We start from the raw sequence: 26,086 nt of genomic DNA on the forward strand, positions 1-26,086 counted from the left end.
GGAGATGATTCCTCGGCCAGGAGGGAGCCACACGTATGGGGAAGTGAGAGGACTTTCTGGCGGCCATTAACAGTCGCCAAGGTGGCCAAGATCCTTTTAAATCAGGGAGCCCCCACCCTGAAAGTGCTTTTTTCTGGAAACGAATTCGTCGGCCGGTCCGGGGGAAGCAGGAGACGAGGGAGCAGCAGGGAACCCCCAGTACCCCCGTCTCGCCGGCAGGGGGCTCTGCTTCCCCGTCCCAGGCTGGCAGAGGAACCCGGCCAAGAAGCCCCCGAGCCGGCTCCAGCCCCTCCGCTCCGCCCTTTTTAATGCGCGCCGCGCTCCTCCGCCCCGCACAATCGGCGGCCCAGCACCCGACCATGTTCCGTCCCGGGATCGGGGAGGAGAAGCTGGAGCTGCAGGAGCTCAACCACCGCCTGCAGCTCTACCTGGCCCGGGTCCGGCAGCTGGAGCAGCAGAACGGGGCTCTGCTGCAGGAGATCGGGCGCCTGGGGCCGGGCCGGGAGGGCAGCAGCGGCGGCGGCGGCGGCTACCGCCAGGAGGCGCAGCAGCTGCGGGGCCACCTGCAGGAGCTGAGCGCCGCCAAGTCCCGGGCCGAGCTGCAGCTCTACCACCTGGGCCGGGAGCTGCAGCGGCTGCTGCTGCTGGGCGGGGAGGCGCGGGAGGGCCGGGCCCGCCTGGACGCCGAGCTGCAGGGCTGCCGGCGGGAGCTGCAGGAGGCGCGGCGGGCGGAGGGCGCCCTGCAGGAGCTGCTGCTGCAGCTGCAGGCCCAGCGCTGCTTCCTGCAGGAGGCGCAGGAGCGCGAGGCGCTGGAGCTGCAGGGCCAGCGGCGGCTCCTGGTGCTGCCGGCCCAGCCCTCCCCCGCCCTCTCCCTGCAGGAGGTGCAGAGCTGCGCCCTGCTCCTGGCCCGGGCCTGGGAGGAGAGCTTCCTGCCGTACCAGGAGAAGGTGGCCGGGCTGGAGGAGCAGGTGCGGGCCGAGCGGCGGAGCTGGGAGCAGGCGGCGCGGGAGCGGGAGCGCTGCGCGCTGCAGGCGCAGGAGCTGCAGCGGGAGGCGCAGGAGCTGCAGGGCGGGCGCCGGAGCCTGGAGGAGGAGCTGCTGGAGATGAAGGAGCGCTACCGGCTGCGGGTGCAGGAGTACCAGGTGGGGAGCTGGAGCCTGGGGGGAGGGAGCCAGGACCCACCCTGCCCGGCAGTGAGGTGCAAAGCTGGGGCCAGGGGTTTCCCGGGGGTCTCAGTCCATCGCAGCCCCCGGCGGCTCTTTAGTAACTCGCAGGGCTTTGGGGAAACTTCCACCCTAAGAAGCAATGGCCCGAGCTACTGAAGCGCCAGGCTCCCTGCTGCATTTCCAGCTCTTCCCCTTCCTGAAAGGTCCCCAGTAATTCTGATGATTCTCTCTCTGTCCACATCTCCCTGCAGGGAAAGATTTTAGTCTCTCACACACAGAGTTTTATATCTGTCACTTCTCTAACTTTGTACCCAAATCTCTGTCCTGCACTGGCTCCATCCTGGAGTGACCCAGATGGGGTCTGAGGGACTCTCACCCTCCCTCCTTTGCTAAGCTCTGGTCCAGCAGCAGAAAGATGCGAACTGGATCCACGGAGCCGGCTGGCCTCCCTCTGCCTGCCTAGAAACAAGGTGGGGGGCACTGAAAGGCGATAGAGCGAGGGTGCAGGCGCTCTCCCCCACGGGTCGGAGCACATCCCTGTTTCTAGCTGGCACTGATGAATGCCTTGCAGAGAAGGAGCGCATTGGAAGAGAAGTGAAGATAATACAGGGATGTCCGGAGGAGCAGGACAGAGTGGGGGGACATTTTTCTGCTTAGCCAGGTTTTGATTCCAGTTCTCCGGCTTCCTGAGAGCATGGCCACCCCTCCGTGTACCGATGCATGTGCCAGGGAATCTCTGGAGAGAGAAATGGGGTGGCCGAGGTAGTGCAGCCCATTCAGTCAGCTTGTGGGACCCTCCCTTGAGGAAAGAGCTGGCCAGAAGAGTTAGAGGCAGTGCAGGGGATGCAGAGCCTGCTGGCTGAGGAAGAAGTGGGACCCTCGCTGCTAACAGCAGGCCCAGGGGGGTTGGCACTGAAAGTCTTGGGGGGGAGCGGAGGGCCAGCGGCAGCAGGAGAAGCCCGTGGTTTTGTGTGTGCGCCCGTGCACAACATCCGCTCCATTGCCCCCCCAAGCAGGAAGGCCATTGGGCCCTGGTGGAGGTCACCCCACCATGACCCAATGACAATAGGAGGCCCTGTATGTATATGTGTGAGCTTGTATGTGTGTGCGAGTGAGAGTCTGTGTGTCTGTGTGAGAGCCTATGTGTGTCTGTGTGTGTGTGTGTGTGAGAGTGCCTATGTGTGTGTCACATGTATGCTCTCACAGACACACACACACACACACACACATCTCATGTATCTGTGAGGGAGAAGGAGCCTGTGTGTATGAGAGAGAGAATGTGTTACTATGCGTGTGTGTGTGAGAGGGAAGATAACATTTGTATGTATATGTGTGAGCTTGTATGTGTGTGCGAGTGAGAGTCTGTGTGAGAGCCTATGTGTGTGTCACATGTATGCTCTCACAGACACACACACACACACACATCTCGTGTATCTGTGAGGGAGAAGGAGCCTGTGTGTATGAGAGAGGGAATGTGTTACTATGCGTGTGTGTGTGAGAGGGAAGATAACATTTGTATGGCCCTACCTCCCCAGGTAGGGCGAGCAGGAGATTTTTAAATCCTTAATAGTTTTAATAATTGAGTGTAATTTGATGTTTCTGCTCTTTTGAAATATTTAATTTTGGGGGTGGGGGAATAGAACATTTTTTAATTATTGGAATTTTTATTCATCAGATGTTTTGGAATATTTTATTGGTGTTTGGGAAATTTTGGATCCTCTATTCACTAACTGGTTTGAAATATTTATTCTTTTTATGAATGTGGTTTTACTATTATGATTGATGGTTTGTATTTCTTGATTTTATTGCTTAATGTTTTATGAAGAATGGTGCTGTCTCGGCTGCAGTTCAGTTCTTCTCTGCGCGTTTCTGTTGATGCTTTCTGATCTCTTCATTCTGTATTTAGTGAGGGTCTCTCTGGGTTCTGCATATGTGAGGGGGTGGAGGGGATGTTGGTTTTTACAAATATAGATTGCAGGAGGGAGCTGGGCTTTACTTGATGGGCCCGGGACAGAGACTGAATGAATCATAATTGTTTGCATAGAGCGGCAGAAAACCTCGCCACCCCCCCTGCCCTGGCTGACACCGTCACCTTCCACGTCTTTGCAGGGAGCTGCTGAATGGAAACCGGTGCTGAGATCTGGCCCCGTTCATGGAGCGAGGGGGATTTCCCCCACCCCCAGAACCTGGCTATCGGCTTCTAAGCCCGGTGACTCGCGGGCCTGATGCAATAAAGAGGCGCAGACGACGGGCGCTCAGCGTTGAGCGTCCGCTTTCCTAACGCGTGCCCAGCGCGCGATAAATATTTAAATGAGGGGTCGCGCTGTGCGCCCCTAGCGCCTCCTCAGCAGTGGGCACCCAGGAGAGGTGGCTGTCAGCGGGTGAGGAAAATGAACCCTGGTTAATTGCTCGTCCCTTTTCCTAACCTGACCCCCAGCACTTTTTTTTTAAACCTTTTGGCAATATTAAGTCGGAGGATGCACAGAAAAGCGGTATTTTCTGCTTTTCTGTGCACTTTTTTGGGCTGCTCAGAAATTAACCCCTGCTCTGGCATTAATTTCTGAGCATTAACATTTGTGGATCAGGCACACATTTTTATTTTTTTTGTATCTGGGGCAAATAGCTGATACCCTCAGCAACGTGCATTTGCATGTGACGAGCGCTGCGGGGGGAGGGGGGTTGGACACGCGTTTTGGGGCACTGACCCCTTTCTGGTATAAGGGGCTGTGCGTCCAGCTGCGGGACAAACAGTGAGCTGAGCTGAGCCCGCTGTATTGTATCGGCCTCTAGATGTGGCCACTGAATGATGACCCTGACTCCGTCCCTGCCCTGGGGGCGGTGAACGCTGCCTGCAGGACCCCCAGCCTGGGCCTGCCTGGCAAGCAAAGATCTGCCCTGGGGACCTGAACACGGTGCAGAGCATTTCTCAGCTGAGGCGCTGGGCTGGCGGGTCCTGGCAGGGTTGAAAGTTTTAGGGCATGCAGTGTTTCTCAGAGGATTATCCGCACACGGAGCACTGATTCACGTTCTTTTTCCCCACTTTTCAGTGCCTGTCCATCAGGGCCACCTGCAGCTTGAAGGCTTCTGGGCTGGAGGATCCACTTATTTTCTCAGGGGGGGGTTGAGTGTCCTACATGATCCCCCCCCCCCCCCCTCTCACAGTCCCCCACAGTCTTCTTTCTCTCACCTCCTTCGCCCTGGCCGGCAGGAGGAGCCTGGTACTTCATGCCACTTCTGGCTCCTCTGCGTGTCTGGCGGTGGTGGCAGGTTCAGAAGGCTACAAGGCCCCTCCTGTTCAAACTCAGATCATGACTGCTGCTCTCCTCCTGCCTGCTGGGGGGGGGGGGGAAGGGAGGCCTGATCGGCTGAGGTTCCCTTGCTGGAACCCCCTCCCCCGGTGCCACTCTTGCACTGCTGTCCTGGCAGCTGCAGCTGCAGCCGCCTTCCTGCGTCATCTCCAGCCCAGGGAGACCCTTCCATGCATGCACTGCACCTTCATGGAAGAAACTGTCCCCCTTCAGGTGCTTACCTGGATCCCTTGTTCTCTAGGACAGCCCTTCCACTGCCTCTTTTGCATTATTTATACCTAGGGCTTGTGATTGTCGGTGCTCATAAATTGTAAATTTGGATGGTTTAGTTTCCAGCTGCTCAGGGGTTCCTGGGTACCAAAAATTGGTGTTTATCAGTGCTTTTCCAGCGCAGGTCCTACTGAGTCTCTCTTCCGATTGAATCAAATGCACGCGTTTGTGCGGCTGAGGAGCTGTTAGCATAGAGAAAGGGAAGGATCCAGGACAGGCAAAGGAGGGGTGAGGGAGTACTGGGGGATGCGATGTTTTCCGGTGTTTTATCTAATGAAATCCCACTTTATTTTGCTCACATTGGGGGTGTTTTATGGGTTGCAATCTGAAATGAGGAGCTCTGTTTATATCTTTTCTATTTGAATATCTCTCCTGGCATGGTGTGCACATAACTTATTTCTTTTTTGATTTATACAGAGTGGATTACATTCAGGTGCTGGGCGTTTATCCTTATCCCCACAGGGCTTGCAGTCTAGATTTGTGATTTGTCCAAGGTCACAGGGCGCGGCAGTGGGATTTGCCCCCTGTGCTAACCACTGGGCTACTCCTCCACTCTCGTAATATTTAGGTTCCTAAGTCTCACCATGGGTGAGGGCAGAAAGGACCAGTCAGCCCTGTGATTTCTGCCCTCACTAAGAACACAGCCCGGCTGCCAGCCATGGATATTGCTCCTTGGCCAATCTTTTTGGTACTCTGCTCTCCTGGGCAGACGAATTTACAAGATCCCATGGTCCTCTCCCCCCTTTCTTACATCCAAGGACTGAAATAATCCGAGCTTTCAAATCTCGGGGGGACCAGCGCTGTCTGCACTGCAAAGCTATTTGGCGGAGGCCCGTCCGGTTCGTTGTGGCCATTGTGCAGACGCAGCGCCGTTCCTCTGACAGGACTCTGGCCTCATGGGGTGGGTTGCAGTGTTCCTGAAATGTCAGCTGTGATTGTCCAGCTCCTTCTTCTGTCTTTCGTCAGGTGATCATAGAAGCCCTTGAGGAGGAGAAGCAGTCCCTTGGCCTGAGCGTCACGGATCGGCTGAGGGAATACCACGAGCTCATGCGGGTCCAGTCGGGACTCACTCTGGAAGTTGCAGCTTACAGGTAAGGATTTCAGCTCTGGTTTTGACTTTCTCCAGTGTGGGACTTTCTCCAGTGTGGGAAATGTATTGCAGGCTGGTTAGATGGCACTGGGGTGCTGCCCGGGGTCTCGTCAACGACGAGGGTAAAAAATAAAAGTATTTCCATTATTTGTTATAATCTTCCTTCCTTCTGTTGCCGTTGCTGCCGCGCTGGCCCCAGTACAGATTTTAACCGCACTTCAGGTTGGCTTCTTTGCGGGCTCTGCTGCCTTTCGTTCGACGAACGTAGGAACCATCCAAAGACGAGGCAGCGTGCGAGTTTGAAACGGCTTTTCACTTTTGCTGCTTTAGATCTGCTGAGCATTTTCCGTGTAGGGAACAGGAGGACCCGGGAGCGAGGAAACGTTGCTCGCAGACTCTGTGGTAACCGATGGACTCCGGAAGGACTTTTGTGACTTTCACTTGTAAGCTGGAACCGTGAAATATTGTTCCTACCCGTGGTCTGCCTGCTCGCGTTAGGAAACGGCGCTGCGCCCCAGGTGATGGGACCTGACTCGCGTGTTGTCCTGCAGAGTTCCCAGCCTTGCTCAGTGGGGTGGGACTTTTTAATAGAATTAAATTGCAGCCCAGGGAAATCTTCTAGGGGGGGTCAGGGGAGAAATACAGAGCAGAGTAAAATATTAGTCCTAGTTCCTTGCAAGCTTTATTGTGCATCCTCTGTAAAAAAAAAAAAAAAAAAGACTTTACTGGTGTCGCCGATGATCCTTGATGGTGACAAATGTTTTCCTGACCTGGCACTTCCTCCTGCTGCTTTGGGCTTTCACTTCTGTTGGAACTGCGCTGCCAGGAGGCTTCATGTGCAGCTGCTCAGGGTTTCCCTGCACGGTTTCTGCTCTTCTTGCTGCTTTATTAGACAGTGCCCCTGCCACCGAAAACCTACGGGATCTGAGGACAGATGAAGGCCGCAGGTAAGGCCCATCTAGGTCTCTGCCCACTTTATTTCCTGCTGCAGGGCCACAGACCCCAGTTGACCTCTTGGCTTCCCCCTCCCTGCCTCGCAGCTAAGGATCCTCTGTGCCCGTCTCGGGTTTTCTTGAATTCTGTTACTGTTTTTCGCGTGCACCATGCATTCGCCACCCTTTGTGGGAAGAAATGAATTGTGAGAATGAAATCACAGCTTCTCATGGAAGGGGACTGCAGTGCTCATTAAACGTAATGTTCAGCCAAGACAGAGTCTGTGATAGCCCCTTGCTCAAGTCCCAGGCGCCTGGAGCTCTGGGTTTTATGCCAGCAGAGATGTAGGGGCCCTGTGGTGAATAATACAGCCCGGCCGTCGGTGCCACCAGACGGGACCCAAGGCAGCGATGGCTCACATGACAGGTAGGAAAGAGGAGGTGGGTTTTGTCCCAGCTTGCAAGCCTGGAAGAAGGGTGGGGGGGCACACAGTCTGGAGGGAGAGTGGGCGGGATCTTGTGTTGGGGGTGGGATTTGTGGAACGTGTCTTGTGTCAGCTTGCGTGGCCGGAAGGAGACTGGTCCTGCCTTGATCCGTGCCAGCTTGAGGAGGAGGGATGGAGGATGCTGTGCGGCAGGTGGGGTGTGGCAGGGAGGGAGGAGGAAAGGGAAGAGCAGTAGTGTTCAGCTTCGGGGCAGGGGGGTAGAATTCTGGGTCGAAGAGGGGGAGGGAAGTGGTGTTTAGTATGGGGAGGCTGGGAAAGGGGAGGGTGCTGCTGCTGCTAACCCTGGGGGGAAGGAGTGGGATCCGTCCTGAGAAGTGTGGAGTGGGAGAGGAAAGTGTTTGAATCCGTCTTGGGGAGGGAATGTGGACATTTTCCACTCTGGATGACCACAACTCTAAAGCCCTCAGGTGCGCTTCTTGGGGTTTCCAGTTCAGCTTTTGTCTGCATATTCCTGTTTCAAATTTGTGGTCTCCTGTTCTGTATTTGATTAGGGGTCTTCCTGGGTTCCGCGTGTGTGACAGAGGTGTGAGGGATTCTGCTAGCGTTTAGTCTCTATCTAGCATCCAGCTTGTTCTGGTTTTCTCAGTAGGAGGTGTATTGGTGTTAGAGTGTAATAATGGACCCTAGGAGTGCTGCGTCTTTATAGGAAGGGCTGTTGCTGTGTGAGTCCTGGCAGTGAGTGCTCTTCTGGTATGGTGGTTTTTTGTGGGCTTTTGGCAGAGCTTTCTGGTGCATCACAATGTTCCTTATAGTGAAGGTACTTTGCTTTGCTGCTAATGAGATCTAGAACCTAATTAGCTGACTTATAGGATTATTTTAAAATTGCATATTAACGTAACAGTTACCCAGTAAATGGCAGCAGAAGAAGGCCAAATTGGACTGTGAGTGTGGCCAGCTGAGATGATCGTATTACCTCTGATCATTTCAGTGGCCTCCCTCTGGAGCGACTCCATCCTGTTTATATCCTTGTGAAGGTGAGGCCTCCAGAACTGTACTCAGTATTCCCAGTGAGGTCTCATCAGGGTCCTATACCGGGGCACTATCGCCTCCCTTTATCTGCTGAACAGTCCTCTCCCCATGCAGCCAAGCATCTCTCTGGCTTTCACCATCGCTTTATCCACCTGTTTGGCCACTTTGAGATCATCAGATACGATCGCCCCAGATCCTGCCCTTCTTCAATTTCTCCCTTGGGATTCTGCAGCCCAACCGTTCCTCAGGCTTTGCTAGGTCCCTCCTCATGTTGCTTATTATTTCTTGCTTCTGTTGAATATGACTTTAAAACGTTTAGCAGAGTCTCCCATCTTGTGTCGGCGTGCGTTGTGTTCAGGGCAAGGGCGCAGGCTCCCTGCTGATGGCAGTCCAGACGTTGCACAGGGATTAGGAGCTCACTTTCCGGTTTGGGACGGTCAGTGTGACTTGCATCTTCCCATTCACTCCTGAGTGATGCTTGCCAGCTTGCTTTCTCTGCTGGGGGGGACAGGATCTGCCTTTATTTTGGTACACAGCTTCGGCTCCAGCTTGGCTCCGGGTCCTCTTGGCCTTTGTCACATATAAAGCACATTTCTTGAATTTTATTTTTAGGGACCTCCTACATTGCTCTAGCAACTCCACAACTGTTGTGCTAACAGAAGCCGAGTCTCCTTAGTCAAAGCCACATTCCTGATTCCTGGCCACACAGCCCCTTAACCCTTCCCTGTCTGCAGCGGTCACAGCCTGTGTGGTGCTCTTTGGCAGTAGTGAGTGACCCCATGGTTTCCAAAGGTTTAATGGTGGTTACAGAGATCAGAAACCCTAGCAGCTGCAATCAAACGAGAAGTATTTTTGGCCTGCCATGCGAAGAAGAGCGGGTGCCCTGAAAGCCTGCCACTTCCTGAAGTCCACTTCACAAACGGGAACTGCAGGTCCATCTTCAGGGGCATTTCCCTGCACACAAAGTAACCTCGCAGTAAATGATGGCAGAAAAAGACCAAAATGGCCCCTTCAAGTCTGCCCAGCAAGATGATGAGGGGTGTAACTGCTGCTCCGTGCAGGTTACCCCGGGCCTTCCTTGGAAGCAGCAGGCAGTCACTTCAGTGTGGTTTGGGGGTTGAACCCTTGCTCCGTGCAGGTTACCCCAGCGTTTTGTTTCCATTGTCTGGCCTTTTCCTCTGTGATTATCCCATGCTTTTCTCTTCTGCCACTGGCCCTGTAAATATTAAATATTAAGCATTAACAAGTAAGATTATTACATTTTTTTTCTCATGTACTTCATCCATTGCAAAAGAAACTTTCTCTAGGAACAGAGTCCCTGCATCTCATGTTTTTTGAATGGTCCCAGACTGCAGACTCCTCTTTGTGGACTGCATCTGATATTCTTATCATATTTGACTCCAACCCCTTCCCCCTCCCTCTTGCATCTGTGGCTCCCTGTAAATTTCCCAGCTACACCCCAGGAAGTGGGCAAGGTAAAGGGGGAGTGTGAACCAGGGGGAAAAGCCTCGAACATTATGGAATCAATAAGTTTATGATTTCAGTTATTTAGTCTTTGAATAGGGTCAGACTGAGGTCCAACGAGTCCAGCATCCGGCCTCTGACAGTGGCCAGTCCAGGAGGCAGATCTCTCGGGGAGAGCAGTAGTTTACGTGGCTAATAATGTGTTACGGGCATTTCCTCCCGGAACTCATCCAAACCTCTCTTAAACCCCGCTACGCTCACCTCCTTATTCCAGATCCTCTGGCAACAGATTGCGCAGCTTGATAGTGCGCAGCATGGAAAAGTACTTTCTGCAATCTGATTAAAAGCTGCTGGCTCTTAGTTTCATGGCACGTCCCCTTCTTTTAGTATCATTTTGAAAGGGTAAATAACTGCGCACTGAGCCTAGGATTTGAATGCATTGTCCACAGTGACTCTGAGGTCCTTTTCCCTGGGTGGCGACTCCTAATACAGAATCCAGCTTCATGTATCTGTATCTGGAATTGTTTTTCCCTGTGTGCATCACTTTGTACTTTTCCATATTAAATTTCATCTGCAGTTCAGATGCCCAGTCTCCTAGTCTCAATGTCCTTCCTTCTGCAGTTACTCACAATCCACTGCTGTTTTAACAAATTTGAATAATTTAGTGTCCTCTCCAAATTTGATCCCTCACTCGTCGTTCCCTTTTCCAGATCATTTATGAATGGTAAATAGCACAGGTCCCAGTACCAATCCCTGTGGTAATCCATTAATGACCTTTGTCCACTTGGAAAACTGACCATTAACTCCTACCTTCTGTTTCTGGCTTTTTAACCAAATTACCAATCCAAAATAGGACACTGCCTCCTGTCCCTTGAGGCTGATGTAATAAGCTGCGGTAGACCTGCTATGGGGTTTTGCGCATTTTCCCGCACTAATATTTCGCCTGTATGTAATAATGTGGGTTAGCGTGGAAAAAACGTGTGCACAAATCTGCTCAAAGGCGCGGCTGGTTTAGTGCCAGTCCATGCTAATGCCATACAAAGGAGGCAATGCAGAGAGCTGCGCTTATTTTAAACCATTTTTTTTAGTTTAAGCGCCAGTCTAGAGGTCGGAGAATTAAGTGGCAGTAGCCAGACAAGAGGTCAGAGAGGAAACGGGCACATGTCAGAAATGCTGAATGCTTTTGTAGCTCCTTCCAAATCTCTGCCGCATTTCACTCGCTCGCCCGGCATCTGGGGTTATAGCTCCCACGTGGTCGGTGATGGATCATGAAGGGGTTAGACATTGCTCGTCCCACTCCCGGACCACTAACTCACTGCTGTCTTAAAGGTTTTCAACCGAGAATTAATCACGGGTTGCCACATTCATGCGGATATATGCGCAGTTTATTGCATAGGGCCTTCAGTGTGCGTTGTGGCACGCATGTATGCACAAATATTTGTTTTTCACATATCTCGTTTGCATGCCATCCCTTTATTACACCCTGGGGAGGCACCTGCTTTTGCCGTGATTGCAAAAAAAAAAAGAAATACGTGCTGAAAAATAGCGCCAATTTCCCCGTGGGTCTTATTACATTGGCCCCCATGACATTTGTAATTTCCTGAGGAGTCTCTCATGGGGGACTTTGTCAAATGCCTTCTGAAATTCCAAATACACAATGTCAACTGGCTCAGCTTTATCTACCTGTTTATTTACACCTTCAAAAACTTCTAAAAAAGATTGGTAGAACAAGAAAATTGTTCTTCAACTATGGCGAATAAAACTAATAGCCTATGTTAAAAGACTGCAGAGCTCAGAAAAACTGAATAAACCCCATTTTTTTGGTGTGTTTAGTCCAGCTTCAGCCGAGATACATTGCCGCTTCATTGCAATGCCCTGATTATCCTCTTTACAATCTGCAGGATTGCTTTCCTGATGTCACCCAATGGCAGGAAAACTGGGCCTTTTATAAGCTGCTTTCGAGTGGAGCATTAGCAAGACAGTAAGAAAACAGCTGCTTAGCCAGGTCTGTCCTCATTCACATACATAAAGAGAGAAAGTTTGGCTTCAAAATGAAAGTGAACTATCTGCAAACACTCCCCAAGTGTGACTTACAGGTCCTAGAACAAAAGACATAACCCTGAAGATCCAGTTGTAAAGTTCAGCAGTGAAAGTGGATTTTTGTTGGAAGCTGAGACTTGGGATAATAAGGTTGGTAAATATTACCCCGTGCGTGGGCCAGAATCGAAGACACAAACAGTTTGCAGAGATAAGCGCCCCTACCTGAAGTGAGTCTTGTGGCTGCTTGTCCACAGGGGCGGGTACAGGGAGAAGAGGGGAAGGAAGCCACAGACCACAGTCTGTGGTCTGTGGCTCTGTTCAACCTGTGTCGATAAGGAGTGTGCGGTGAAGTTTGGTGATGGTGAATCCTTTGATGCAAAGCGAGGAGAGAAGACCCAGGGTCCCACGGTCCGAGAGAAGGCGAAGCTGCCCGAAATCATGACGGGCAGCTGGGAAGAAAAGTTTATATGTTCAAAAAACTGCTTCACCCTTGTGTAACACCTAATCCAGACACTCACGTAACACTGGTACTATATGTGGTATTAACCCTGTGCATTTAAGCACGGGTTAAAGTGTATGAGGTCTGGTTGAATGGTTTTATTTCACCTTATTTGCTGGATCCTTCCAGTATAGTACCAGTGTTACGTGAGTGTCTGGGAAGAAAAGTTTGGCACAGAACAGAAGGGAACAATAACAGCGGCAGCGGAAGATGGGAAGCATTTGCTTATTTAATGAAACATCCTAATAGAAAAATACTTGTGAAGAAGGTTAATTTTTATATTTTTCTGGAGGAAAAAACCAGAATAAAAGCAAAGTAGAGAGAAAGAAGAAGATGAGTTTGAAAGAGACCCTCTCTGTAAGGAGGTAACAGAGAATGGAGGCAGTGCATGCAAATCTGTCTCATGCATATTCATGAGAACCAAACCTGTTTGTGGCTCTTGAGGACCAGAGTTGGCCATCTTTGGCCTAAAGCCAATCTAAAGGATATGATCTGCTTCTATAGGAGTTTGACATAGACTGGCTCAAACTGCCTAATGACTGGGAAGGATATTTGGAGCCTCAGTCTGAGTACAGACCATGGTAAGAAACCTAGAATATATGGGGAGATTAGATAAGAGAGTGATTCCAGAGAGAAAACTTTTCAGATCATTCACTACACCTATCTGTTATGGCTGGGGGCCTGGCTAGGGCTGGTGAACCCCCATTGGAGCAGTCCAGGACTTCAGGGCAAGACAAAGCAGATCCTCTGCCTGTACCAGCTACCTCCCGTGCAGGCTGAGCTCTTGGGTTCTGGTGGCCAGCAGGACGCAGGCTGTGCAGGACTGGAGGCTGAGGCAAGAGCTGGATACAAGGACAAGACTAGACCAGCCAGGGACAGGACCAGACAAGATGGATGAAGACAGAACTAGACAAAGCAGAGAGCGAGGCACACAGATGCCCAAAGGCAGCAGGCTAGATAGAGGGCCTGAAAAGGCCACAAGGCAAACAAAGCAGAAGGTCTGGGAGGCCACAAAGAAATACAAGGAAGAAAGGGCCAAGCAGGGAGCCAAGTATACTCCATGACAAGCCAGGGTTTAGGCTGGGCCCTGCTGAGTCATGGGACCAGGAGACTGACTAGATTCAGAGCAGGTATAGCTGGAAGGGGGACCTCTGGTGGCAGGGAGGCTGCATAACAGGCAGGATCCTAGCACTATCTTACCCCTTCCAGGACCTACAAATCTGATGAATCTCTAACAAGTGCTGAGAAGGAAGTAAAATGGAGGACTCCTGTACATATATTCTCTGGCTTTGTGTACCAATCCAAAAGCTTTGGCAAACTTCTCAAAGTTTTTGTATTACATTTTTATTTCTTTGGTTTCTGAATGCCAGATATTCCACAGTCCAGATTTAACTTCCTCTAAAGACCCTAGTTAAGGGGAAATATTTGAGAAGATGATGCTATATAGCTATTTTGCTAGCACATGGAACCATTTGGAGACTGTGGATCTCCTTAAAGAGTGGTGTAACTTAACCTCATCCACATTTTCCTATCAGCATTTACTAGCAAAAAAGACCAGCACCGGAGAGAGAGTTGAAAAATTTCGGCTAATAATTTTTTTTTTTTTTTTGTATTTAAAAGATTTATTGTAAAACAAATGCATGAACAAGTAGCAGATACCTTTCTTTTTCCACTTCTGATACTGTAACCTACCACAATCCTTAGAAAATGATTTCTCTGTTTTCAGAGCACCTAAGCCTTTCTCCCGCACCCTGTTTGCCTTCCCTGTGATTGCTTAATTTCATGCAATTTACTGGAATATAATGAGAGGAGAGAATGTTGTCTTTTGTTTTTCTAAGAAGCGAGGAATCATTGGGAGGGGGCAGGGGAGCGGGTTCAGGGGTTATCTTGTGCTGGCTGTTTAAAGCTGGTGGGTTTTGATATGTAAAGTTAGTTTGAAAAACTGAGATGACTTTTTTTTTTCCCTGACATATGTTTGTTATCTTTCATGCAGTATGGAAAGCTGTGTGCATGCTAATCTGTGGTGTTTGTCTGCTCAATAGAAACTTTTAAACTCCAAAAGCTGCTTAGCAGCCAGCGTTTAGAAACGGGGCCCCACTGTCATATTTATCAAGGTGTTTTCTGACTGCAAAAGAAGACAATGTATTCAGGTTGGCTTTCCAATCATCCCTCAAGCATAAAATCCTTTTAAATGTGTCAAACTCTATCCTGTAAGCCGTAATGGAAGATCTGTGAGTGCGGCGGCACTCGAGTCTGGAGCAGGACTAAGGGTACTTGGATCTGAGTGCTGCCGGGAGCGAATAAAAGGCAGCAGTAGGATGAGGGGTATCTGCATTTGGGTGAGCGGGCAAGTGATGGCTCCTCCTGTTCCAAATATTTGTTACATCCTGGAAAACAAACTATGTTCATAGAATCCCTCCTCAACAGCTGCTATTCAGAGCTTTTCCACTCTGGGCCCTCCAGATGCCACAGAGAATTTGGGTGACTTGGGCCCATGGCTTTTATTGACCCAGCGGTTTCCTTCTCCTCCGAGTATCCAGCTCATTCGGGATTTGGAGCCCTGAGGCTTCATTCACAACTACCTGGAAATGTTCTCCTTATTTTCTATCCCCCCCTCCCAACTCACCTAGCCCAGTCATTGCAATGACAAACCTGGGCCAGGAACCACACAACGCAGCTTCCTCCAGGCCCCGAATCCAGCCACTAGGTGTTGCCGCTGCATGATGGCCGGGGCGTCCTACCCTCAGAAGCAGCCTCTGCAGCATCGCCAGCCCCACCTGACATGGGGAGAGGCAGATCGGGCCTCCGCAGGGCAGGGCACAGCACCGAGCCATGCGGAGGCCCTCACGTCCACAGCTCTGCTGTTCACACGTCACCTAGAAACGTGTATCCATCAGAATAAAGTATTTGCGGTGGTTAAGCTGAATAGAAGTAGCAGATCACTAGAGGTCACTTAGGCAAACCATTTTTCTGAATTTATTATCGTCACTATGGAGCTGAATTCTGGGAACTTCTGTTATAAAGATTTCTTTGAATCAGCCACTGCTCAGGCTTGAAGATCCTTCCATGGTTTCACTAAGATGTAGTTAGGAAGAGGAGGCAGTACAGAAATATAGCAAATGGGCTCTTCTCAACATATTCACAGAAAGCATAAAGTAATGATCGCTGGTATGATTTCCTGTCACAGGCTGCTGATTTCAGATAGGCCTCCTGCGTATTACTTTAAAATTGTCCTTTATTTTGTGACAGGGCCTTACTGGAGGGGGAGAGCAATGAGGAAAGGATCATATGGACTGAGCGGCGTGGAAGAGAAATCCCACCAGGTACCAGCGTTACCTTTCAGCTTTGGGTGCATTGTCGGTGCGGAAATCCAAGACGTTAACCTAATGGTCTCTGAAAAACAAAAAAATAAGAGCTTAAAGACTCTGGCAAATAAGTGCAACGACCGATGTGCAAAGAATGCGAACGTAACAGCCCTGGGTTTTTTGCATGGCTCTGATCTCGCTCGCATAGCAAGCTGGGGCTGTGTAAGATGCTGTGTGCATGTACAAGCCAAGGATTAAGCTATGATGATCTTTTATACCTGAAATTTGTTTAAAAAAACAAAATGTTTCTGTTACGATTGCATGCCATGTTTAAAGTATAAAGTCACTTCAGAGCACTACATTGGACTGTTAAAGAGCTGTGGGCATTCTATGATCCCTGGCTGTATGGACTGAAATTAATTTGATCTAAAAACTAAATGGCTTCCTTTGTTTTTCTGATGCATTTTCTGCAGGTGTCGGAATTTTCGCCTCTGACCAGAGCACCAAGTACTCCGCACATCAAAGGGAAAATGAAAAGGTGACCTTTCCTATCATCAGAACCAGTGTCGATGCAAGACCTAAAGGACCCAGCAGCTCGGCACCTTTCTTAAATCTGGTAATGCATTCTGGGCTGCCAACAACAGACACTGGAAGAGTTTTCAGGAAGGATGTGTCCAACTCAAGCTATCGTCCTCCTGCAGTCACGGTCAGAGAGGAATCCTCTTATGAACGAGCTGCAAGAGTCCATCCAGGGTTTGGAACAATGTCTCCAAGGTATGACTTTGCAAGGAGCTCTGGAATGCAGCAAAAGATATTTCCTGAAAGACGAGAGAGAGAAACGATCACCAGTGCTTCATCATTTCTGGCAAAAAAGCCTCCTGTCCACATTCAAGTCTTGGACAGAGACCATGGCAGTGATGCCTTGCATGATACAGAATCAAAAGAACCGAAATCTGATTTTCTAGGAAGAAGATATAAGCAGAGTGAGGAGGGGAGAGATGTTATATTAAACCGAAAGGCCAAAGAAGATGTGTCAGGCAATCTAGGCGGAAAGATGATGGAAGATAAAGCAAAGGAGAACAAGAGAGCGAGAACTCTGGAAGAAAAGACTGAAACTGCTAAAGAAAAAAGAAATGTTTCTGAGATACTAACTACAGAGGGAAACAGCTTTATACCAGAAGAAACAAAAAAAGAAGCCAAAGGAGTGAAACAAACAGAGTCAGTTATATGGGGGGAGAAGAATAAGGAGGAAGAACTGTCAAGAACAGAGAGAGAGGCTACATTGACAGGGCAGGATATGGAAAATGAAGCAGCTGGACAGACGTATGTTGCACCGGAGGAAAAAATTAAAAACTATGAATCGGCCAAAGGGAATGAAACTTTTACTGTGGAAGAAAAGACTCAGAAAGGGCTTGGGTATGAAATACCAGTTATCTTTGGAGAACAGGTGTTGCAGAAGAACAGCAGAGAGGGAACAAGATTCAGCGAATTCCATCCTAAAGCTTCTCTAGGAACCGATGCCAGCGAGGACGCCACTAAACCTACTGAATTCACCGAGGTGCAGGGTCAAGGAAGGCAAACAAAGGGGGGTGGAACATCGTACAGATCGGAGAAGGAGACTTCTTGGAAGGAAAGACTTGGAGAAAATATAACCCCTGCTGATATTTTTAAACCTTTTGGGCAACCTGGGAACTGGGAAAGGACTGGAGATCAGAAAATGACATATGTTGAAAGCAAAGAACACACTTCTGATGGCGCGGAGAAAGCGGAGATAACATTACAGTCTGCCACAGATGGGGATGCAGACCTCGCTGATAAAGCCGATCTAGAAGCTTTGATAAATAGGGATGTTAAAAGAATGATCCCAGAAGATTTAAAAGGAACAGCAGCAGAAGATTTGATAGAAAGTATCATTCATGCCGGCCTGAAAGGAAAGCATGCTATGGGAACAATGTCAGTTAATGTTGAGATTGTGGAGGAGCCACTGGGATCTGTAATGGATGAGAAAAGTGAATTTTCCACACCATTCCACGTAGAAGAAGTAGATGATGCCTGTCCAGATGTGGAATGCAATTATGGTGGTGATGTCTCAGGGGAAGCCTTGCGAGATTCACTGACAGCTGAAGAACTGAGAGGGAAAACGCTACCCGGTGAAGGCACGAGAAATGTACAAGAGGTAACCGAGGAAGATGACACAAGTGAAGAGGTGAACTATATCGTATCTACTCCTGACGACTTTCCTTTAGTCCATGATCAAGAAGATGATTCAATATATGGACAAATCCACATAGAAGAAGAGTCGACAATTAAGTATTCCTGGCAAGATGAATGTTCCCAGAGCACCCGGAGTAAGAGGACCATTAGTGGCTTGCATGGGTACGATGGCCCGGGTCAATCAGAAATTGTAAGTCAGAGCACAGGGGGCATCACAAGTACATACGCATCCAAAGAGGAACAGCCCAAAGAAGAAACATCTCACACAGAAGCTGTTGTGACTGAGAGAGAAATTAAAATACCACATGATTTCCAGACATCATTCGTGGAACTTCTGTCGCAGGAAACTAAGGATCCTAAGCATCAACTGAAGGGTGCATTAGAGCAGTTGCAAGGAAGTCTTCCTGAAAGCCTTAGAGAAGAACTGTCCGTGTTAACTAGCAATGGGCAAGCAGATTCTGATAAGTTGGCAGTGGACATTAAGAAAGTTGAACAAACATCCGATAGTGGTAGGGTGACTATTGTTGCCGAAATCAATGTATCACAAATGCTTGACACAGATAACAGAGATCTATTGCAACACATTGAAGGCAGCATGAGTGAGACGCCATCTGTGCAATCTCTACATGGTGAGGTTTCTGAGAACCTTAAACACCAGCAGGTTGAAAGCAAGGTGACAAGTGGAAAGGACACAGAAATAGAGACATCTTCTTTCAATAATCAGTCCATGCCTTGGATGGGCCAAGAATTTTATAGCTCTTCCACACTGAAAGGCAGTGATGGAGTGGAATGCTACACAGCGGAACAAGTAATTCATCAACCTACTATTTCTGAAGAAGATGGCAGCCCCACAGGAGAGCGTTCTACGGCAGAGATATCAACAGACATTCACAGATTTGTAAGGCATATTAAATTAGGTCCAAGAGAGGCTCAGACTAGTGAGCAAATCTTATTTGAAGGACCCATTTCAGAATTGCTAGAGGCAAGTGCTGCAGGGGAACGTTCTCCCATTGAAAGTTTTACTGATATTAACCGATCTGTGAAACACATTAAACTGGGTCCAAAAGAAATTCATATTACTGAAGAGGTCTTATTGCAAGGGCCCATCTCTCAAACACTGGGCATTGGTAGTACTGCAGACCTTTCACAGACAGAAGGCTCATCAGATGCCAGCACATCTAGATGTCATATTAGAATTGGTCCAACCGAATTTCATACTACTGAACAGATCATATTTGAGGGGCCCATTTCTGAAATGCCAGGAGCTAGTGATACAGAAGGCTCAACAAATGTCAATAGATCTATAAGGCACATTAAATTAGGCTCAAAGCAAATTCATACCCATCAGCAGATTATCCAGGAAGACCCCATTTCTGAACACCTGCAACTTAGTGGTGTAGAAAACCTTCCACAAACAGAAGACTTGGCAGATCATTTGAAACTAAGTCCTAAAGACATTCAGAGCCCCAAGGAGATAATTTTTGAAGAACCTGTTTCTGAAATGTTACAGTTTAGTGATACAGATCTTTCTCAGTTTGAAGAATCTCCAGATAGCAATAGATCTATCAGACATATTAAATTAAATGAAAAAGAATTTCATTCCCCTGAAATCATATTTGAAGAACCTGTTTCTGAAATCTCAGGGTCTAGTGCTACAGGGGACCATTCTCTGTCTAAAGAGTCTATAGATATCAAATCAAATGCAAAAGAATTTAATTCCCCTGAAATCATATTTGAAGGACCTATTTCAGAAAGCCTAAGATCTAATGATAAAGAGGATCATTCTCCATCCAAAGAGTTTCCAGACATCACCAGATCTATTGAGCATATTAAATTAGATCAAAAGGAGTTTCAATCCTCTGAAATTATATTTGAAGGACCTATTTCTGAAACATTACAGTCTAATGATGCAGAAGATCTTTCTCAGTCTGAAGAGTCTACAGATGGCAACAGATCTATCAGACACATTACATTAAATAGTAAAGGATTTAATTCCCCTGAAATCATATTTGAAGGACCTATTTCAGAAATCCTAAGATCTAATGATAAAGAGGATCATTCTCCATCTGAAGAGTCTCCAGACATCACCAGATCTATTGAGCATATTAAATTAGGTCCAAAGGAATTTCAGTCTGCGGAAATCATATTTGAAGGACCTATTTCTGAAACACAGGGATCACGTGATACAGGAGATCTTTCTCAGCTTGAAGAGTCTCCAGAAAGCAACATATCTATCAGACATATTAAATTAAATGCAAAAGAATTTCATTCCCCTGAAATCATATTTGAAGGACCTATTTCAGAAATCCTAAGATCTAATGATAAAGAGGATCATTCTCCATCTGAAGAGTCTCCAGACATCATCAGATCTATTGAGCATATTAAATTAGGTCCAAAGGAATTTCAGTCTGCTGAAATCATATTTGAAGGACCTATTTCAGAAATTCTAGGTTCTAATGATAAAGGGGATCATTCTCCATCTGAAGAGTTTCCAGATAGCAACATATCTATCAGACATATTAAATTAAATGCAAAAGAATTTCATTCCCCTGAAATCATATTTGAAGGACCTATTTCTGAAACACAGGGATCATGCGATACAAGAGATGTTTCTCAGCTTGAAGAGTCTACTGATGGCAACAGATCTATCAGACATATTAAATTAAATAGTAAAGGATTTCATTCCCCTGAAATCATATTTGAAGGACCTATTTCAGAAATTCTAGGTTCTAATGATAAAGGGGATCATTCTCCATCTGAAGAGTCTCCAGACATCACCAGGTCTATCAGACATATTAAATTAAATGCAAAAGAATTTCATTCCCCTGAAATCATATTTGAAGGACCTATTTCAGAAATTCTAGGTTCTAATGATAAAGGGGATCATTCTCCATCTGAAGAGTCTCCAGACATCACCAGATCTATTGAGCATATTAAATTAGGTCCAAAGGAATTTCAGTCTGCGGAAATCATATTTGAAGGACCTGTTTCTGAAGCACAGGGATCACATGATACAAGAGATCTTTCTCATTTTGAAGAGTCTACAGATGGCAACAGATCTATCAGGCATATTAAATTAGGTCCAAATGAAAATTCTTTCACTTTTCAAATGGATATAACTAAACTCCCAACAGAATCACCTGGTGCAGCTGGCGTCCAAGAACATTCAATGATCTTTTCCAGTAGGAAGTCTGTTAAGGAGCCTGAAGTCAGTTGGGTACAGAATGTATATGGAAGTGATCAGAAGGATGATGGACGTGAAAAAGGCAAAGAAGCAAGTATCAGTGTTTTCTCTGACTCTCACGGTGAAAATATCCAGACCTGTAGCCAGCAAATAATTGATATGTCTATGTTTGATAAAACAGTGCAGCTGCAAAGAATGGTGGACCAAAGATCAGTGCTTTCTGATGAGGAGAAAATTGCTATTATCTATCTAGACAATGAGGATGATTCCTAATCCCTCCCCTGGAGGCTCAGCTAATCAGTCAGATTTGCAGGATTGCCAGAATGAATGTGCATGAGAGATGTACATATCTTGGGTCTCCAATATATAGGAATCTGTCATGTGCAAGTTCATATGGATATCCTGAAAACCTGACTGGTTAGGTGGGCCTCGCAGGAAAGAGTTAGGAAACCCTGTCCTAATCTAGTAGGAATGCAGTGTAAGACACCGATTTTGAGATCTTGCCTGTTGGAAGAAAGCTCAGATTTCCTGACTTCCCCTTTCTAGTTCTACAGGTCTGCCTTTCCACGCTGGATTCCCCACCTGTCAGGTGGGTGCCCCATGACCAGCTTCAGCTTTCACAATATGCCTTACTGTCTTCTGTGCCAAACCAACCACATGCTGAGGTATTATTCCCCCATCAGTAGAGCTGAATGTCTTCCTTGGTCCGTTCATGTTGTTTCTTTCATGTGCAGTCACCCTCTAACACAAAGCAACTTTCCTGATGAATTTCGATTTTATCTGCTGTGGGCTTTGAAAATATAATTTTAAGTATTTTTTACTAAGCAATACAAGTGTGGGTCTAAGCTAAGTTCTTCATCATTTCTAAATACCGTTGCTTAGAGCAGAAAGTGTGTTATCATAGGAGTGTAGTTAGAAGAGGCTACAGTATATGAAATAAAACAATCATTTTAGTATCTAGCTTCACCTGAAGTTACTCCATGTGTTAATTTTGTTGGGCTTCACAGATGTTAATTACTTTCTTTGTTAAGCATGAGGGATCAGTTACTATAGGGTCACATTGCCCACTGTGCTTTTGGACAGATATTTTGCTCACAGGAGAGCAATACTACCAGCTGAAGTCATCTGTATATCCTATTATGGGCTTTGCTTTGAGCTAGTTATTTTGGAAAAGCTGAATCTAAATAAAATACATAAATGCAAGTAAGTATGTGGGTACCTTGACAGTAGTTTTCAGTGTTTTATTTCAGTGGCTTTCATTCAACCAGTATTTTGGGGGGATTTTTTTGTATTATTCCAGCTGCAACACCAAGGTTTAGAATTTGAATCTCAGTTTGTGACCCTTGATAAGGCATAAGATGTGGTTTATTCTAATATCATAATAGCCACAGTCATATACCTTACTGTGGACTTCACTGGTGCATAATAAGTACGCTACAAAGTCTAGTTTGTTTAAAAACTGAATTCCTGATAGCTATTGTAGGAGGAGCTGGATTAATTAGTTTAACTTTTTTGTGCAGCTCAGAAGCGCCTGTAAAAAGCTGTGCTGTCACCATTACTTGTCTGTGATTGTACAGCACATCCTGGAGGTGTTCTCTATAGGTCAGAGGTCGCTGACCTGTTCAGGTCTTTGCTGCAGTCTCGCATTTTCCTCCTAGGAAGAGAAATGCCAGAAAAGACTTAATTGACCAATCACCCTGGTCAGTGTTGTTATTTACTGGCACAGACATGGGCCTATGGCCAAGGTTTAATCAGGCATAAAGCGAGTAGACTTTTACATCAAGTACCTTTTTCATACAGGTCGTAAGACATTAAAATACTGCCTTAGCTCTTCACATATGCTATGTCAGTGACCAATAACAAATTACATGTTTCCAGTACAGATCAAGTACTAATGAATGAGTCCATTCTGAGCTAAGACAAGCAGCATTGTGTAGGATGGGCCTTCCCTGAAATACATTTTTTTTTTTTTTTTTTTACGGTGAGAGAGAATTGGCCACTCTGCTCCACAGGGCACCTTGTATTGTTGAGCTGGTTGATCATTTGCTCATCCAAAAAAGCAGGGAAACTGCAGTGTTATTTCAACTAGTGTTTCATTGTCCTTGCTTTTAATGAATAAAAGATGGAAATGAAGGTCTGAAAAAAAAGAAATAGCTATTTGATAGTTACACTCATATTATCAGTGCCAGAGAAGTTCAGCCTTGAGTTATGCAGGTGGAAGAGCAGAGCCATGTGGACGCGCCGTGATCTATTTTTACAGGTCGTGGCTCCGTCAGCGGCTTGCACAGTCTGTACTGACTGTCGAAGATCGGTAGGTACAGTTCAAGGTCTTTCAGTAATCCACAAAGCCCTGCCTCCTGTTCCACTTTACTCCTCTGGGATGTCATCATGTGGGTAAGCATTAGAGCTTATAGCAAGTGGGTTATTTGTTGAAACAATGTGCAACCTTTCCCATAGTTAAAATGTCTCCTGAACTGTATCAACCCCATCAAGGAAGATGAATACAGAATGTAGCAATTGAAAGAAAAAAAGCAGCCAACGTTTTCTCTCTCCGGAAAGGTTATTAATGAACCCAAATTGTTCAGTGGCAGCCATGTATATAGGAGTTATAAATTGATTCAAATAAGCTTCCGATTGGTTTGAGCTCTAATGGAGAGTCTTCACAGTAGGCACTGAGGTTTATCAGCTCAGCTTCTGCTGCTCTTAGTTTATAAGGTGCCACAGCCTCTCTACTGTTATTGCACCCATGACCGTATCCCTCACATCCCCCAAGAGGACACTAATCAGTCTTTATGGAAACCTCGTCAGTGCTCATAGACTTGAGAATGTCCTCTTTAATCCGGCTCTAGGCCAGTGGATGATCTCCCACTCTCCTTCCAACCCCTCCTAGTGCCGCATCCAGCATTATGCAGACATAGGGAAGGGATTTCTCACAGCTTTTTATTGACTCCCTTCCAGTGCTGGTGGTTGTTGCTGACCTCAGAAGTTTTGGCCTCACAATAACTCTGCGGATTCGGCAGCTTAGACTGGGGCTCATCCAGCCCTTTCCTAGTCTCTGTCTTGCCTGTGTCTCGTGGTCTTCATGGCTTGCTCCCAGTTTGTCATGGAAGCGAATGCAGAAAGAAATAAGCAAGGCAGCTGCAGTAGCCAAGTCCAGAAATGTTCTGAACAAAGCTCCTATTTTTGCATTTTTCCTTTAAAAATATTATGCAGTCAATAGCAGCAGTAAATGTAACACTCATTCATAACTAGGATTTACAAAACCCAGTTTGAAGAGAGAACCCTCTGATGAGTGTGGAAATTGAACTAATGCCTCCGTTAAGGTGGCCAGGACAGAGTTGCTGGGTTTGTCGGAGGCAGAGTGAGCAGTTCTGACTCTCAGGGCTTGATTGGAAGCCCTAAGCTCTAAAGACGGTGAAGGTTGGTTGGAAGCAGGCATGGTGCCCTCTTCCTTCATGGCTGGTGATAAATCAACACATTCAAAGCTCTGGGGCCTGATTAGCCCTGTTAGGGCTCCACAATACTTGGTGCAGCACAAAGTTTCCTGCTGCTGGCTACCTCAGAGCTACCTTTGCCATCCCACTCGTCGAGTCGCCGGTGCCAGCTTTGCATAGGAAGTAGCCCCTTCGGGAGCGCTAGGCAGCTTCCAGTAAGGCACCGTGGCAGCGCCTCGGTTGAAGGCCACTTACAGACTTTGTTAAAGTGCTGATCTCGATTTCCCGGCTGCATTCTTGTCCTTATCCCCAGTGCTGGGAAAATCCAAATTCCTATTAAGAGAGGATGAATTGTCTTTCTGTGTATCTGTGTTTATTTTTTCTAGGTGATGCTTTCTGATAACGTCTACAAAACTCTACCTTTACAGCCATATAACATTTTGCTTCTATTAGTATAACTGCTTCATGGCCCTGTGGCTATTACAAATTCACTTCTCAAGCACATTAAGCTAATGGTGAATGCAATATGTTGTTTCTGACAGTTCATTTTTCTCCAGTCTGTGTACTGTTGGGCTGTCTATATATATATATATTGTACCTGTGGGCTGATTTAGTGGACTTTATCAATTTACCTTCCTGATCCATTACAGCTGAAAGAGTTAAACCCGCAGTCACATGCGGACAGATCAAGGAAGCCCAGTCTTTAAAATGTCTTTTTTTTGGGGGGGGGGGGGGGGGGGAAGTGTGTGAGCTATTCTAATGCTTAGTTTCAAGCCAGTACATTATTTTATTTATTTTCCTGTAGAAAAAGTTCAGAACTCCTGTAGTGATTTCCACGAGCTGTTCAGGCAGCGAGCAATAAACGGTGTTACTTTCTGGCTGAACACCTCTATATTATGTAATCCTTTGTGCTGCATCCCATGTTATCCCTTATTTCCTCCTCCGTGCTGTATTTATTTGTTTTAGATTTATTGTGTTGGTTTCAGTTGTGCATGTTTTCTGTCTTGGTGCTTTTTATTATGTTTGTCCGTTCTTATCAGCTGAGATTGGTGGATTAGCTGTACACACATTTGGTAAATAAATAAACTGGGTGCTCATCCTATAACTGCATGAGCTGCGGAATCGAGCAAAATTTATTGTTAAAAGATTCTATGCAGGGACCTGGGGTAAGACGCCACCATCATGGACAGCGCCATGTTATTGGCCAGCAGTGACGGCACCATTTAAAGTCTAAATCCATTGAAATGGCAGCGATTCCCGTTTCACTGCTGTGAGTGTCTGAGGCATAGGCACAGTTCCAAGAAAGTGAAAGCAGAATGAGTGAAAAGCTGCTGAGTCGGTGGGCTTCAACCTATGGGCCCTGCTGGACAGAATGGTGGCTTAGGACTGTGAAATCTATTCTAAAGTGACTGTAAGTGAGTTGTACGGCTCTCTTGTCCCTGCAGCCTTGATGGCAAATGCCGAGGGCTCCCGAAAGCTATAGGGCTGGCATCCTTGCGCACGGAGTGGCTTTTTGGATGGGAAAGTCAGAACTAAGAAGGCAAGTGGGAAATCTCCTGCACCAAGATTCATTTTCAGCTCTGAGATTTTGTAAGCAGACTGCATTTTGCCACTCTGCAATGTAAACTTTGTTGAGTGTTTGTTTTCTGCTATGGTTTGCACATTTTGCACTGTTCTCTAATAAAGAAAGAAAAAGATGTCCCGA

The 26,086-nt window shown here is 47.1% G+C and overlaps 1 protein-coding gene across 1 annotated transcript; it reads left to right on the forward strand.

Annotated features, from left to right (window-relative positions):
- Positions 1–26,086, forward strand: SYNM (synemin). The gene is made up of 4 exons (XM_029575964.1): positions 1–1,142; positions 5,711–5,835; positions 15,494–15,567; positions 16,023–26,086. The coding sequence occupies exons 1-4, from the start codon at positions 309–311 to the stop codon at positions 21,218–21,220; spliced, it is 6,231 nt and encodes a 2,076-aa protein (XP_029431824.1). The 5' UTR covers positions 1–308; the 3' UTR covers positions 21,221–26,086.

The sequence above is a fragment of the Rhinatrema bivittatum genome, chromosome 13 (assembly GCF_901001135.1).
Source record: "Rhinatrema bivittatum chromosome 13, aRhiBiv1.1, whole genome shotgun sequence".
NCBI classification, from domain to species: domain Eukaryota; kingdom Metazoa; phylum Chordata; class Amphibia; order Gymnophiona; family Rhinatrematidae; genus Rhinatrema; species Rhinatrema bivittatum.